Consider the following 16733-nt stretch of genomic DNA (forward strand, 5'->3'; position numbering starts at 1 on the left):
CCTGATAATCCCTGCTTCTACGAGCCGACTGGGACGCTCGTCTGAACCCTTGTGAAGAGTAAGAGGGCCTATTGAATCCACTGTCTCTCGAGGCTCCAAAGCGGGAGTTTCCAGAGGCACCCCTGAAGGGGCGAAAAGAACGGAAATTTCTACCCGTTTGCAGGGCGCCGAGGGACCTAGCAGTATCCGTGTCTTCTTTCATCCCTTTCAGCGCTTCATCAACCTTTTCGCCAAACAGGTGTTCCCCTTCGCATGGCATGTCAAGGACTTTGTACTGTACTTCAGGACGAAAAGTAGTACATTTGAGCCACGCTTGTCGACGAAGCACAACTCCATGGTTGATTTGTTTGAACCCAGATTCTGCTAGGTCAACTGCGATATTGATAGCGTGGTTCGAGGCCTCTTCGCCATCCCGCACCAGTAACATAGCTGCTTTCCGGTGTTCGTCTGGCAGGTGTTCTAGGATAGGGGCTAATTTGTGCCACATTTCCCTATCATATCGAGACACGATTGCTAAGGAATTGGCTGCTCTTACTGTCGTCGCTCCGACCAAGAGCACCTTCTTTCCGAAGGCGTCCTGTCTCCTAGCCTCACTTTCAGGTGGCGTTGAACATTTTTGCTGGACCCTGGCCTTCCTAGCCGCTGCCGCCGATACCACCGAGTCAGACAGAGGCTGTGATGTTAGACATTTTGGAGTGGACTCCGGAGCTTTAAACTTTTTCTCGATCCGTCCCTTTATGGCCGGCTCCGAGAACGGATGGCGCATCGTTTTGAGACCTTCTTGCCACACATGGTCCAGGATTGGGATGGCAAAAACCGATTTTCTCCTTTGACCCATGTGGTCAAAAAGGAAACAGTCTTTCTTCTGCTCCTCCAGAATCAAGCCGAATTCGGAACAAGCTTTCCCCATCATAGCATGGAAGGCTCCCACATCATCCGGGGGAAATGGCTGTGACTGGCTCCTCGTAGACTCCAACTCTACATCCGAGTTCCATGTCGGGTCCCTCGAAGGCGAAAGGGAGATGTCTGACCTTGAGTCACCCAGTACAGAATCGGACTCCGACAACTCACCCTCCTCCTGAGCTCGAGGACGATCTTCTATTGCCTGGGGAGCCGATGGGTGTTTCGTCGTCGATCGAGCCATGCAAGTTTGCTCGTCGACGGAAGGTACAGACAGAAGTGACGATGACGTCCCGGGCTGAGGGAACTGCGTATCCAGCCGTTGCAGGAGCTTCTGAAGAGTATTAAGCACATCCAGAGACAAAACCGTCTGGGGGGTCAATAACGTGGACGATATCGGTACCACACCCCCCGTTTGCACTCGTCGCCGTCGTAGTCGACGTGGAAGGCCGTAAGCCTAAATCCGATGGTTGCAGAACCAGATCACCTTCTCCTTCAGCCGAGCCGGCCGTGTCTGGCTGCAGTAAGACCTCCGGGGGGATCGGGTCATAGACCTCGGGCAGCCAAGCCATGGACTGAGTCTCCGTCGACGGTGGAATCCCCACCGCTGCTGCTTGAACTGTAATAGGCATCGTCAATGACACCGAGGTCGACGAGCCAGTCGTCGTCGTCGTCGAGCCCTTAGACTTCGTCGTCGATTTGGATGCCGACTTCCCGGCTGAGGCTTCCCGACTCATGGAAGACCTGGGACGGTCCCCTGAGGAGGATTTCGACAGCGCTAGCCTCTCCGACTTAGATGATGATGAGGAGGAGGACTTTTTATGTGATGAGGAGGAACCATCCTGTTTCCTCTTATGCTTGTCCTCAGAGCGCGTTTCAGCTGGCCGTACCTTCTTCGATGGAGGTTCCGACCTACCCCTGGAGGCCGTGGAGCCAACTTCCGAAGCCGGGTAGGCCCCTGCTCCGTCATTAAGCCAGTCGACCAGCCTTCTTTTTCGGTCCTTAAGGGTTTTTTGGGAGAAACCCTGACAAATTTCACATGTATCCGCCGAGTGGTGCGGGTGGAGACAGTAGATACAGTCCATGTGGCCATCACCTTCATAAACCTTTTTGAGGCCACAGGTTGCACACGGGCGAAATAACGCTTTTCCAGACATAGTTCGCCGGAATTTGAACTTCGCCGAAGCGAAAAACAGACAAAAACAACCTAGTTTTCACTAGTAGTAAAACACGAGGATCCCACTACTTTGAAAGACGGTTGAAATCTGAGGGAGCGCGGGGGCGGGGCCTGTATTTATATCATGACGCCCTGACGACGCGTATACGCATGATACAAAACGAGGTGGATAGGACGCATAAGCGTCGAAAAAGCTTTCCTACGGGAAAGGGTCTATATAATGTACCGGGGATTCCCAGCCTGACGACGGGGAATGTTCTAAGCATGTGAATCCATGAAAGATCCAATGCTGGAGAAAACCCTTTCTAACCACTCAAAACCGCCTTTCCATAGCCAGAGCCACAATAGGAGCCAGACTTGATTACTGCAACGCCCTCCTGGCAGGCATCTCTACAAAAAACATCAACAGGCTCCAAATAATACAAAACAACGCGCTCCGTGCAGCCCTATACATTCCAAAAAGGGACCACATATTCCAGGCCAGACACGAAGCCCACTGGCTCCCTATCAAGGAAAGAATCAACTTCAAAATTCTCACGATCACGCACAAATGCATCAATCTTTCCGCTCCATCATACCTATCAGAAACCATATCCCAAAACACCTCTGCCCGCCCCACAAGGAGCCACCATGCTAACCAACATTGCAAACCCTACATAAAAAGAGCCAATGCCGGTGGTATTGGCTTCCCTCACATAAACTCTGGAATGCCCTCCCCAATGCACTCGGATCAGAACCTTCCTTGATTGCCTTTCGCAAATCCCTCAAAACCACACTATTCATATAACCTTCACTACACCCTAGCGCCCTAGCTAACCTCGCTTGGCCAATCCTATAGCTGGACTGTATTACCACAGTACAGTCTAGGTACTATGTAACCCCAAGATGAACTGTAAATGCAAACATATGCTATCTCCTACGTACTAGGTAACCCTAAAATGAGCTCTGAAACGTAATTGTTAATGTAACCACTAAGCCTTCATTTGTAACCAGCAATCTATATCTGTAACAGCGCTACGATGCCCCTGGGCTGATGTGCGCTTTAAAAATGCGAATAAATAAATATCCATAGGCGACAGCTTGGGCTTTCATGATATAGGCCGCACTACTGGTTGGGAGCTTGAAAGTGCTCACGCAACAGTAAGAAGAAAAGGGAGGGAGGGGAACAGGAAGAGCTGAGTGCCCAGTATCAAAGCAGTCCCCTCTGTCCCAGAGGAGAACAGTGTTTTTAGGCCTTGCATTCTCTCCCTGAAGTCTTGTTCGAGGCAAAAGGTCAATTTCCCCAGAAAGAGGAATTGAGGGATATGGCCACAAAGGGCTTGTATTGTATGATTCTGAGGGAAAGCTTGCCTTGAGAGGGAGAGGGCCTTCGACCTTTGGTAGACAGTGCATGGCTATGCAGAGCTCTGTGAACCAGGCAGAGTTTTTAATTCTCATCCCTGCTTGACAGAGAGCCAGTGGAGTGACCGTAAAGGCAGGGGTGTTGTAGTCCCTCTATTTTATGGCCGATCATGAGGCGTGCTGCATAGTTTTCTGCCCGTTGTTGCTTGCTCAAGGTTTTACAATGGTGGCCGTCTTAACACCTTTGCAATAGTGGATCATAGAAGATATTAAAAAAAACTATCCCCCCAACCCCTCAATCCTCTGCAGGCTGCTGAACATAATGTAGACTGTTTTTCCCAGGTGATAAACCTTGTCTGGCTGGCTGCGTGTACCTGATTGGTGGCAGAATTACTCATTTTTAGGAGAAAAGGCGCAGCCTCTACTTTGCAGTGAGGCCTACTGCCCCCCCCTCCCCTTTTTAAAGAAATACAGCTACTCCAACTGGCTGCACAATGTTTATTGCGCAGTTTACATTTGCAGCCCTGGAACACTTGCCCTGGCCCACTGCTGGATCCTTTATCATCAAGCCAGGGAAGGATTACTATATGCCCCCCCACAGCCCAGCTGCAAGAGGAAGGCTATGTTAGGCAACCTGAAGTACTCCTATACAACAGAAGATGGGCTACAATCCCACCTTCTCATTTATGGCTATGAATATCAACCATCAACACAGATGGCATTTTCACTCCCAGAGGCAGTATTTATAGTGTACTTTATATCTGAGCATGTTGCCTCAACCCACTCTAGTTGGAACATACAAGAATATGGATAGACTGTTTGAGGTGCAACCTTTGTCCTCGTTAGACAATAAGAGCAGCCTACTTAGTGAGGCCTCTCAAATGCACAGATGGAACTCATATCATGCACCTTGCATAAAAGGCGGCAGCTGCATTGGTGTGAATTTCCCTGAAGGGGTGCAAGCCTAGCCATCAATGTACTGCTCAGCCTGTCCCTCTCCCGAATAGAGTCATCAAGAGGGTACCTGGGGTGAATGTGACAAATCAACTTCCGGGGCACCAGTGGTCCAGGGATTAATATCAGTTTTTAAACACTCAATCAGTCACACACCTCTAAGACACCAGAAGGGATCCAAACGGATTGGAAACACGCAAATTATAAACCTTGTTGTCCGATTTTGGTAACAAGGACAGAACGACAGGCCTATCTCTGCAAGGTTGTGGATTGTTGGTTAGTTCCAACACAGTGAAAATACAATTATTACCCAATGATAAAAGGGACTGTCCAGTCAAGGTTGTATACAAATATCTACTTTATTATTATCCAACAGACAGTTCTAGCAACACTACAAAATACAACCCACCCAGTAAAGGGGTGCAGAGGACAGACAGTTTCAAGGAGGAAAGGGGATGCACTCTGGATACTGACATAAGGGTAGTTGGTAAAAGTAATTCATCTCAATAGTTCAAGGATACTTGGTTTCAGCACAAAGGGAGTTATGGGTCATAAAATGTCACTAGGGGCCTTTGGAGAAGACCAGGGGGAAAGAATCATAGCATACCTTGTGTTTGTAGAAGTTCTAGGTGCTCGACAGTGTAGAGTCGGTTTCAGGGCACTTTGTAGCTTCTGTGACAGAGTTCAAGATGGGAGACAGCTGTGGGTATCAGGCGGCAGACAATTCGGCCAGCTAGGCTGGCCGGGTGGCTGCAGCCTGGACTAGCGGCTGCAGCCTAGCCTACACGGCAGCTAGGTGTCAGGAATCATTGTCTCAGTGATGGTTAGTGGGTCTGAAGCACTGGTTGAGGTGTCTCGGACGATGTTAGCGACTGCGGCATGACAACAGTCAGCGGTGCAGTCGGTTGTAGCTCGAGTGGCTCAAAAATGTCCTTTAAGGCGGACGCTGGATGATGCTTGTTGATGCACTCCTAGCTTCTTCACTGGGCTTGTGTCGTCCTTTAAGGCGGACGGCCCAAAGCTGAGGTGTGTTGCAGGCAACAGCCTTGTCCTTTATTTATTTATTTTATTTGATAGCGCCCAAGACCCAGAGATATCACGGCACTAGTGAGTAAAGACACTTTCTGTGCATAGTAACAGGTACAAGGTTACACAGTCCTTGGTTTGGTTCAGCACCTCTCTGCCACTTCCCACCTAGGAAGCTTGCTGCAGAGCTTAGCAGGGCATGCTGTGTGGTGGCTTGGTACTGGTTCTGGAGCTGCTGGAGTCCTCTGGATTCAGTATCTCCCTCTGTTCCCTGGAAGATGTTTAGGGGAGGGATCTTAGTTCCCTCTTTGGAAACCGTGGCCTTCCTTCAGTGGCGGAAGCTGTAAGACAGACTGTACCTCAGCCAGGGTCCAAATGAGGAGTTTGTTACTCCTTGCAAAGTCTTCAGATAATCTGCCCTAAAAAGGGGCTCAGCCCTCCTTTAAAGCCAAATGGGACACAGTGATTGGTGTAGGCTAAGCCTACCTTAATGAACCAATCCTGGGTCCCCACCAACAATCTCCTGTATGCATGAGGTCATAACCAGAGTGCTTTGCAACAGAAAAGGTAAAGGGGTGAAACCATGTAATACTAAGTCCCACCCCTCTTCCTGTCTGTTGTGGATCAAAGGGTCTCTCTACTTAATTGAGCTCTCTGTGGTTCCTGATTAAAGCGGCAGGTCTACCTTGAAGCTGCAGCGGGACCAGACTTTTGGTCTCCTGCAAACCATACTTGTACCTTCTGAATGGCAACCCCCTGCGGGGATGACTTCTGTAAATACATAGTCCCAGACATGACAGGGAGCTGGCTTCAGGTTGACACAGTGCATATCAAAGGTTGTTGGAGTTTTCCTGTCTTTTGTTAGTCCTGCGACCGGGCCTGCTTGAATCAACTCTGATTAGTATGCAAAGCTGCCACCAGCAGCTAACAAAAGGCGGGGGCGGATCCATGGAGCCTTTGTTAATTCGTTTATGCCCTCCCCCTTCTTGAGATACCTTCATGTACTCTTGGCTGTCATATCCCAACTAAATATGACAGAAGGGATGGCGCCTGTAGGCTTTGTCTTCCCAGAGTACATGGGTCTATGTGTATTCGTGCGGTGAGCATAGGAAAATGTGTGCGGATTAGCTCCACACATTTTTCTGGAGGTTGGTCTACCATCATTCAATTTTATTTCATATTTCAAAAAATCCCAGGGGAGTGCACACCCACCGTGCGGATGGTTGAATTCCTCACAGTGAACACCCTCATTCTGGCTCTTATATAAGCTGATCTGTGCTTCCCCATACTATGAACTAATAGGATAGCTCTTGGAGGAACCCAGAGCGTCCAGCCAAGGTACAATCGCCACCACCCTACAGACCAGTGACACCTCACCGACATGTCTCAGAGGCTCATGGGAAGTGTTCAATGGTAGTCAACTAAGGTATCGCACCACATTCTACAGGACGTGCAGAACCCGAAAGAGGAACACTCTGCATGTGTGTCTGTTATTGTGAAGGGCCCAGAGCAGCGGTCAGTGTGCGAATAGCAACGCACAACATTGGCGATGAGGGGCTATTAGAAACCCTCGCTGAGCATGTGCAGCTTACTGGAGTCGGCTCCGAGTACTAGTGAACACACTGGATCTCAGTGTGTACTTTGACACCGACCAGGATGAGTGTGCTCGCTTGAGCCCTGAGGCGAAGTCAGGAAGAAGGTTGGAATCCCGGACTGGTGCTCCTGCTGCCTGAATACGCTTGGAAGTAAGTGTTAGGTGAATATTAATCAGCCCTCAACGATGTTGCGGTTCCACACAGGAGGGCCTGGGCACCACGGGACAGCCCAGGTGTAACTCAGGAGCTCTCCTGCTCTCCTGGAAATGGAGAAAAAAAACACCACCACAAAAATAATAGAAAATAGGAGGCGATTTCTTTCCTGGGAGAACTATGTTGGGAGGTGCTGCTATAAGAGACCTGACTGAAAGAGTGGACAATGGAGTGCACCATCATTTAAAATGGTGTGTGTCAGCTGGGTCTCAGAAGAGAACAGAGCAACACAATGGGTGCAAAACAGCAACTTGTGTAGACATCATGGTGGACTTGGCAGAGGGTGCCCAGGATGCTGAGAGGCTACCCAGACAGCAGGGGTCAGTAGCACCTCTGGTGGAATTTGATATTAATGGGACGCCATCGAGCCTAGGTCCAAGATGGCCATTATGGATGGAGAGGCTAGACATGTATTTTGAGGCCACAAGAGAGCTCAATGATAATGCATATCAGTCAACCTTGCTCTAGTCAACTGGCCCTGCAGTCCACAAGATTTTTAAAATGCTACGTCCAGCTGATGCAGCTTATGCTGCTGCGACTGCGGCACTGAATAAATACTTTAGCACAATTTTTAATTTCCACTATGAACGGTTTATCCTCAGAGTTGCCAAACAAAAAGGAGGATGAGAAACTTGATGCCTTCCACCATAGGCATCGCCAGCTAGCATTCACGTGCCCGTTGTTCAATGAAGTGGATGAAGTGCATGCCCAGTTGATTCAGGGCTGTTTTTCAGTCAAGCTGAGGAAGCAAATACTTCATGTGCCGGGCATCACATTGGCCCATGTATTAGAATTGGGAAGGTCGCATGAGCTTGCGGATGTGCGTGCGTCCAAGATGGATGTAACCATGAATGCAGTAAAACGTGTGGATGCATTTGCCGTAACCAAGCAATCTGTACGGCCGTTCAAAAAAGGACGTATGACCAGAGGTGAAACACGCATAGAAGCAGTCGCTATCTGTTAAGGAGGGGTTAAATTGATCACAAGCCCACAATGAGAACACACAGTAAAACGTCACAGAATTCTCTTACACTAGTGCATATCAAAAATACATTTTTATAGGCCTTTATAACCAAACACAAATAAACCACAGTAATAATAAAACAGTTACCACACAAGCTTTTCACTATGTAACATATATACAAAATGTGTTTAGCCTAATGCGGATAAAGGGGGAGAACACAACCACAACCTGCAACAGAAGAGGTGAGTAAAACACAATTATCACATTAGGCAGTTCTTCAATTCGATCCCTAGCTTATGCAGTCCAGACCTACGAAGTAGGGAGCCTTGTGCTCAAAAGTAAAGCAGTGCGTTTGCAATGCACGGTCGTGCATAAGAGCGAAAGCGGGTCCTCTTCAAGGAGCTGTAGCAGTTCAGGAAGGGGGGTGAGTTGATGAAGAATAGAGCCCTAAACTTTGAGCAGGGTCTACCCTTCCAGGTAGAGCAACTTTTGAGTTCAGGAATAGCTGGGAACGCAGGCTAACCCAGCTAAGGTGAGTATCTTTTCAGGGATTCTTGTGCACAAAAACAAGTGGATGTGCCAGGGGACCACCGGTAAGTGATGCAAGTTCTAACCGACGCTCGACACAGTCCGGGCCAAACTTTGTCAGTCTAGTCCAGGTCGCTTGTAGGATTAACCCCTGCAGTTACAGGTCGCTCTGGCTCTCAGCGGCTGCGGGACAGGACGATATTCTGTGGCGGGACAGTAGCCTTTTCTCTGCTTTCGAAGAAGACAGTTCCAATACAGCATGTCTCAGGGCACGGGTAGGGGGTTTGAGGGGGTCAGGTCTGCAGGCACTTACAGCGACCGTCACCACAGCGGGCGACACAGGGACCGCAAATGCTCACGGCGTGACGCACTCTCATAAATCGCAACCCAGAGGACCCAGGACCACAAATAAGCGATTGCTAAAGTGTCGAGTCTCAACTCAGGACATTGGTGCTCCTATACGATGCCCCGGGTTCGAGCTGGTCAGTTCGCTGGATGGCCCAGGAACCCTTCCAAAGAGGCTCTTTGCGAGGGTAAGCAGGAGGTGCTGAGAGTAGTTGATCCCACTACTCCAAAGGGTCGAAGCGCCCTTGCAGGCCTTCTTGGTACGATACAAAATCTGGTGTCCGACGGGACAACAGCGGGGTCAGGGTGCCAAACCTTCCAGCACATCTCCGGCGGTTCCACAGGTCTGCTCTTTCATTTCAGGATACTTGGCTCTTTCTGTAGTTCAGTGTGAACTTCAGGTGATCGGCCTGGAATGGATGCTGAGCCCCTTCTCTTATCCAAGATTCATTTTGTGCTCAAATCTAGGATAACCAATGGAAGATCTGCTCTCTTGCATGCATGAAAGACGTGGGCCAATCATGGACTACAGTGGTTCCAGTCATTCAGGACTACCAGACATACTGGCAAGGGTAGTGTGGATTGGGACCAGACAGTCCCAACCCTCTTCCTGAGCACTAGCACACACGCAACATGCAGGAGCCCACAAAAGATGCGGTTTTAGTGTGAGGCTGCATGCCCAAATAAAGAATACCCAGGTCTCTCGACCTAGGTGAAGGCAAAGAGACTAAATGGCCATATGACAGAACAAAAGACTTTGTGGCATGGCCATTTTTGGCACTGGCCAGTCTTGTGCCAAACACAGTAAACGTGATATGGCCCATTAAAACAAAGTAAAAATACTTTAAAAGTAAACTGCTGCCACCAGTTCATCCTACGCACACTTGTACAAACACCAAAACATCCTTAGATGGCAGCTAGGGCCATAAAACAAAAGGACACCTAAGTGCGGAACTGTAAGGTACTTGGTACATAGATAAAAATATATTTTTTAAAACAATTTTTATTAACTTTCACAACAACTAATCAACACATAAAAACAAACTTAGCGGTGCATGTTATACATTTTTAAGTATATCGTATCATATTAAACCATAGCCGCTGCTTACCCTTTACCCGCCCCCCCTTAACTTGAGCCTACTCCATTTTACCTTCCGCCGTTATATCCTCTAGGGATGTTCCCTCTTCCGTATTTTGGGAGGTATCATCCCCACTTGGGCATACCTGGGTGGACCCAGACTATGTGGCCACTAAGTGTCTCCAGGCCGTCAATCTATCTGCTTCTTCCTCCCCCCCTCTGTTGGCTGCTTCAGTCCATACTGCCGTTTCCATTTCAGCCCACTTCTTGACATCATTCCACCATACCTCTACCTTTGGTCTGTTGCATGCTTTCCAGCCCATGGCAATTCTGCGCTTGGCCAGTATGTAAGCCAGGTCTTTAAGTTTACCCACATGCTTTAGCTTGCGTGGTCTAGGGAACCCCCCATCATACATGTCCACACCGATTACACATCTAGCGTGATCCCCTTCTCTGTCAGGCGATGGGCCACTTCTTTCCAGAATTTACCAATTTCCAGGCATGCCCAGAACATATGGGTCATCCCAGCATTCACTTCTCCACATTTGGGACATGTTTGTATTTCTGCATTTTTTAATCGGGCTATCCTCTGGGGGGTCATGTACGCTCTGTGAGTTACATATAGCTGAATTTGTTGCAACCTTGCATTCCTGGACACCTTTTTATGGTACCTCTGAGCCCTCTCCCACTGCCCATCATGCATGCTTTCTCCCACTTCCTCTTCCCATTCCCGTCTTAGCTGGGTCACTTCCTTCCGCACCCTGGTCATCAACAGTTCATAGATTTGGGAAACCTCGTGCCCTCCCTCTGCGATGTCATAGATTGTTTATATGGCTGTATCTGGTTGGTCTTCCAGCACTATTTCAGACCATGTTTCTTTCACCCGTCACACCTGCCTGGTGTATGTAATATATTGCCCTAGATAGTAGGCCTGTTTCCTCTACCAATGCATTAAATTCCAGTATCTTCCCATCTTGCCATATGTCTCCTATTGTTGCAATACCCACCGGTTCCCAGTGCTTGTGTATCGTTTTCCTCAATTGCACATCCCCTTTGGTCAGTGCTACTAGCAGTACCTGCAGGGAGCATGGAGTCGGGTTCTCCATGGCCTGGCAAGCCTTTTGCCACATTTGCCATCCCAATTCCAGCATTCTCGGACACCCTTTTAGCTCTGATTTAGGCAGCCATATCCATTCTTTCAAGAAAAACAGAGTACATTCTGACCTCAGCAGTCTGGACTCAGCTGTTGAGTCTTCCGATAGCCACCTGGCCTGGCCACATATTGTAGCTGGCTGGCCCAGTGATATATCTCAGGCACATAGATAAAAAGTTACCAATAAATTGCAACATAGTCAAAGACTACGGGAAACAGCCTGAAGGATGTGTCAGTTTCCCCATAACAAATGAGCAAAAGCCCAAAGTAGTGCAGCTGAAGGGTGTCCTCCACTGGAAAAAGTCAGGTTAGGCAAGGCAAACAAAAGCAAAAAGTTTGGGGGGTCCATAAATGGAGGGAAAATTGCACCTAAGCGACATTTTTCCTAACACTGCGCACAATGTGGCTACATCTTACCTCACTTAGGAGAGTGCATGGCGACAGGACATACCTGTGGTAGGTGTGGTGTGCAAAATCACTTTGCAAGGGTGTGTCGGGCCCAAGCACTGTCCATGCAGCCCAGAGAAAAAAGCAAACCAAAACCTTAATTCCAGAAAAGGAAGCAGAAAGTGGTGCATGTGGACCCATCAGAGCAAGAGGAAGAGCCATCTGGAGGAGTGGATGACAAAGGCGAGATTTTCTTTTTAGGTCTTTCTGCGTGTGGGTTTTTAACAACCAGGCTTGGAAGAAGAAGAACATAGAAAAAAATGTAACTCTTCCTTTAGGAAGCAGAAGTTGGGCATGTCAAAGGTAACACCCAGCTGAGGCTCGGAATATCTGCATCTGGCCAAAACACTTAAACAAAATGCCCACTCTATTTTAGGGCACCAAGAACATGAAGCATGTCAATCAATACTTTGCCAGAATCATCTCTCTAATCCTGCTTTTTAAGAGTAAAGTGTGTTGGACTGGCCCTATGGAAAGGGAATGCATATGGGAAGAAATGTTCCACTGAAATGCTGTAAACTGCAACTGTATGAGCAAAGAAACAGCCAGGCCATGAATGCAGAGCACGAATGGCGACATTCCGCATATTGCTCAGTGTTCAGAAGAACTTCTATAATTCTGCTGTCAAATCTACAATAGGCACACAAATGTCCTCCAGCACCAGGAAGCTAAAGTAATAGGTAAAACTCCCTAAAATTACTACAATACTGCACAAATATCCTTCTATTAAATTCAGTATTATAATATCGTAGCTCTGAAAATGCGAACCACGGACAATAAAAAAAATTGTTCAGGGCTTAGAAAAAAGAAGCATTGTATCATGTACTGTGAGACACAGCTGGCCACACACTTCTAATTTGGGGAATAATCTTTTTGTCATGTTTCAGGTCCTGAGGAAGAAGAGAACAGGAGTGATGCTGCAGAATCCACCCCCGGTCAGACCACGGTAAGATCTGGGATTAATAAGATTGGAACCAAGGTTATTGTTTTTGTGAATGAAGGAATAATTGAAGAGAAAGAAGGTGTGTTTTGTATCAGTATAAGGGCAACATGGACAATAATGTGATCTAAGTAAAGCAAAACATTGAGACAAATATCCCTTCACAACAGGGAAGTATCTTGTAGCTCGGGGAGTACCACAAAGGGACTGAACATAGTTGCAGATCAAATCATGTTTTATTTAACATAAACATTTCCCTCTCTGGGTAAAAAGAAACCCACACGTATCAACACAGTCTCTTCTCAAACATCCAATAAATCATAGGGCTTCTTTTAAGATTCACAAGCTTATAGATTGCAGCCTGCCACACAGTCTCTGGGTAACAGTTATGGTTCTCCCCCTCTTGTTTCCTGATAGTGATCAGATAGAATCACCTCTGCTCCCCATGTAGCTACTGTGGGCATCGCTGGCTCCACCCTCAGCTGTAGGTTTAATCCTACCTTCTCATAAACTTTGAGGCAAACACAATGGGATTATCGTCCCTAGTCTCCACAGGCCATTTCAAGAGTGCCTTATCAGTTTCCTGTCCGAGTCTCTTCAGGTCTTCCCTATCAACTGCCTCGCTTCTCCTGCTTTGTTCCGGCTTCTTCTTCACACCCTACCATTTGCTCTTTCTTCTTCCCTTTGTGGGCTCAATTATTTCAGATCGGGGTCTCGCCCCTACCACCTCCTTTCCTACTCTTGGTAACTACTACATTGCCATCCTCCTGTAGCTTTTCCTGGTGCCCCACGCAAACCTCCGCCTGATGACTAACTTCATCGTCCTCCTGCTTCTCAACTTCCTCCTGATGTTCCTGAACCACCTCCCCCTGATACTCAATTCTAACCTCTTGCAGATGTTCTTCAACCTTCTCCTCATAAGACAAAACTCCCACTTCTTCCTGGCACTGAATTCCAACCTACAGAAGTCCCTTAACCACCTCCACTTGCCACCAGCCTCCTGCGCTCCAAGCTTCCTTCACAAGCTCTCTGCACTGCAAACTCGCTCCAAACTCCTGCCGCAGTCTCTGTCTCCAAAGATCCACACTAGTCTACTACAGTCATTTCTTTTGTATACACTGGGGTGTCGTCCTATTTTGGTGATAGGGTTTGAGTATTTGCACTGGAGTGTAATAAATTGTGGATAAGTGGTAGTTGTTCACTGTGATTCTGTCACCTGAACCATGTGTGTCTAATTGGAGATTATATATATGATGGGGCAGGCTGACCGTGGCTTGAAAAAGCTGGCCCATCATCATAGATTTGCTATTCACCCCCATCTGCGAATGTGTGCCGGCATCCAAAGCCATCCCTCACTAAACTAGAGGTGAAGGTAACCAGTGTACTGACTCTTTTCCCATGTCATTTGAGTATGTGGTGGACTTTCCCTGGTCTTGTCTTCCTTCAGGGAACATATACCACTTGAAGCATAGGGTTTTGGGGCCACTTGAAATGCCTTTAAAGGACCAGTGCTGTTTATCTGCCTCATGGCACATATGACCCCCGCCCTATGACTGACATTTAGTGAGCGTAACCAGGGGATCCTACCAATGCCTTCCTCTCCCCTGGGACCATCATCCATTAGCTCAGGCAGGTGCCGGGCAGCCTGGGTCACCCCATTAGATATCACCAGAGTTAGGCAGGGTGCTTCATTAATGAATATTTTGTCAACAATTTGATCCTCTGACAGTGAATATATTGAGAAACATTTGGTCTCAATTATGGGAGTATGTTGAAACAAACTATCATGACAAATTATGTATTACAGAGGCAGTGATATTCCCCCTGAAGTTATTGTTAAATTAAAGTTAATATTAGCAATGTGATCTTTATTCCACTGCAAAGGCTCTAAGAGGGTAGAAAAATTGGTAAAAGTTGGATAGGGGTCAACTGAGAGGCCTTTGACTCACCCCCCCTCTTGAGCAGTGTGGGCAGTTTCTGGGGTGTGCCTGTTTTGGCATCAATGCTAGCAGTTCTACATTACTGGGCTATGGCAATACTAGCCCATTGTTTAACCTGGGAACCCCACTGACATTTGAGGAATGTAGGATGGTGGCTGAGATGGAGAGATTTGTTAATGCCAGATCCATCATTAGATCGCAAACCCCCATGTGCGGGGTTGTATGGATGAGGCAAATGACTCTGCTAGAGATTACGTTCAGACAGAATCCCCAAAGGTCGAGTATCAAAGCTCTAGAGATTGCTGGATAGAGTGGCTATCCCTGAACAGCTTTCATATATGTGTGTAGTTTAGAAGAGGGCATTGGTATATCCACTGATCATGAATATTGAACTTGCACATGGGTGTACGCTTGTAAACCTCCAGATGTACCTTAAGCATGGAATGTACCTATAAAAATAGTTATAGATGCTACTTACCAAACAAGACTGCACGAGAATGTTCCTTCTCATTCCCCCTCTGCTGGAGGAACTGTGCTGAGTTGGGGAACTAGGCAGACTAGGCATATATCTTTTGCAAAAAGTTGTCTGCTAATATAAGACATTTCCAAAGCTCAGCTACCCATTGACTCCCATGTTGTACTTTTAGGAGATGTGGAGTAAGGAGTTTACCCAACATCTACTTTGTCTACTCTGCCACGCTCATTACCCATTTGCTCACATTGGCCAAATTGACATTGGTGTGTTGTTTGAATATTTGGTGGGGTATATATTCCCCCCCCCCACGGAAGACCTTTAAAGATGCCAAGCTGCTCGCCACTGCCACCCTTAACACTCACTCCACTGTAAAACACTCGTCCGGCATCTGCAAGCTTCTCGAACTCATGGATCTTGATGTGCTCGCCATCACTGAGACATGGTTGAAGGATCGCTCCGTCACAAGCTTTGACACTCTCCTCCCTGAAGGCTACAAAATCCTTTCTGCGCCCATGCCAAAGAAGACAGGCAGTGGAGTAACGCTGATCTTCCCTGAATGGATACCTGTGTCCATTATCCCTACTCAGGCCTACTCCTCTTTCGAGTGCCTACTCTACAGGCTATCACTCTCTTCTACATCTTCTCTCCTTATGGTCAACTTCTGTCTGCATCCTGGACAGCCCTCTCTCTTCCTTTCAGAATGGGCTGAACTGTCCTCCTCTCTTCTTTCCTCCTCCTCTCAACTCCTGCTGGGTGATCTGCTGGGTGACCTCAACATCCATCTGGACTCTCCTGACTTCACAGAGCCTTACATATGTAACTCTCTCTCACTCTCGATCCTACCTTCTGGGTCCACTCACACCGCAGGCCACTCGCTGGATGCTCTCATCTCCACTGACATCCCATTCTCTATCCCTCTCACTACCTCTCTCTCGGACTGACCACTCTCTTCTATCAACACACCTGAAGCTCTCCTCTCCACTTGCATTGACACACCCGGGACAGCCACTCAGCTTCAAAGTCACCAGACCCATGAAAAACGTGACAGTAGCTGCCTTTGCCTCCACCTATTCTCCTCCTCCCATTCCTGCGGCTGACTGCCACCCTGACACAGCCCTCACCAACCTTAATCTCTCTATCTCCAACACTCTTGATACTCTTGTCCCTGCCATGAGCCTTCCCAAAAGTGCAACTCTTGGTACGACTCCGATCTAGCTTCCCTTAAACGTAAGTGTAGGGCAGCTGAGCGGAAATGGAACTCGTCGGGTGGACCATCTGATAAACTGGCCTGCCGTCTCCTTCAAAGGCAATATCGACTATGCACGGTCAGGGGTTGGTCCAAGTGCACCCAGTCGGTAGAGAGTGGGATAAGTGCAGAGAGTGAAGCTCTCTTGAATTTATTCAGAAGTGCAGTGAGGGGGATGGAGTGCAGAGAGTGAGCCGGTCCTCCAAGCAGAGATTTGGAGGGAGATCCTTATCCTCAGCAGGCACCTCCCTCTGGAACAGCCTCCCTGCCACCTTTCGTCTTGAGCCTGATCTTCTTAAGTTCTGGAAACTCCTCAAGACCCTCCTCTTCTCCTCCTCCTTCTCTCTCCCCCTACCCTGCTAACCTAGCTCTCTGCTCTTTCGATCTCTCCCTCCTCTTCCATACAGCTTT

The 16733-nt window shown here is 48.0% G+C and overlaps 2 protein-coding genes across 2 annotated transcripts in view; one reads left to right on the plus strand and one right to left on the minus strand.

Annotated features, from left to right (window-relative positions):
• Positions 1-16733, minus strand: part of THTPA (thiamine triphosphatase) — a 1084607-nt gene that overhangs the window by 516860 nt on the left and 551014 nt on the right. The window lies entirely within an intron of this gene.
• ZFHX2 (zinc finger homeobox 2) overlaps positions 1-16733 on the plus strand; it is a 394460-nt gene that overhangs the window by 186073 nt on the left and 191654 nt on the right. Inside the window, exon 6 of the mRNA XM_069633958.1 lies at positions 12609-12667. Within this exon, the coding sequence (XP_069490059.1) occupies positions 12609-12667 (59 nt within the window). The remainder of the gene's footprint in view (positions 1-12608; positions 12668-16733) is intronic.

The sequence above is a fragment of the Ambystoma mexicanum genome, chromosome 13 (genome assembly GCF_040938575.1).
Source record: "Ambystoma mexicanum isolate Mex_15411 chromosome 13, UKY_AmexF1_1, whole genome shotgun sequence".
Classification (NCBI taxonomy): Eukaryota; Metazoa; Chordata; class Amphibia; order Caudata; family Ambystomatidae; genus Ambystoma; species Ambystoma mexicanum.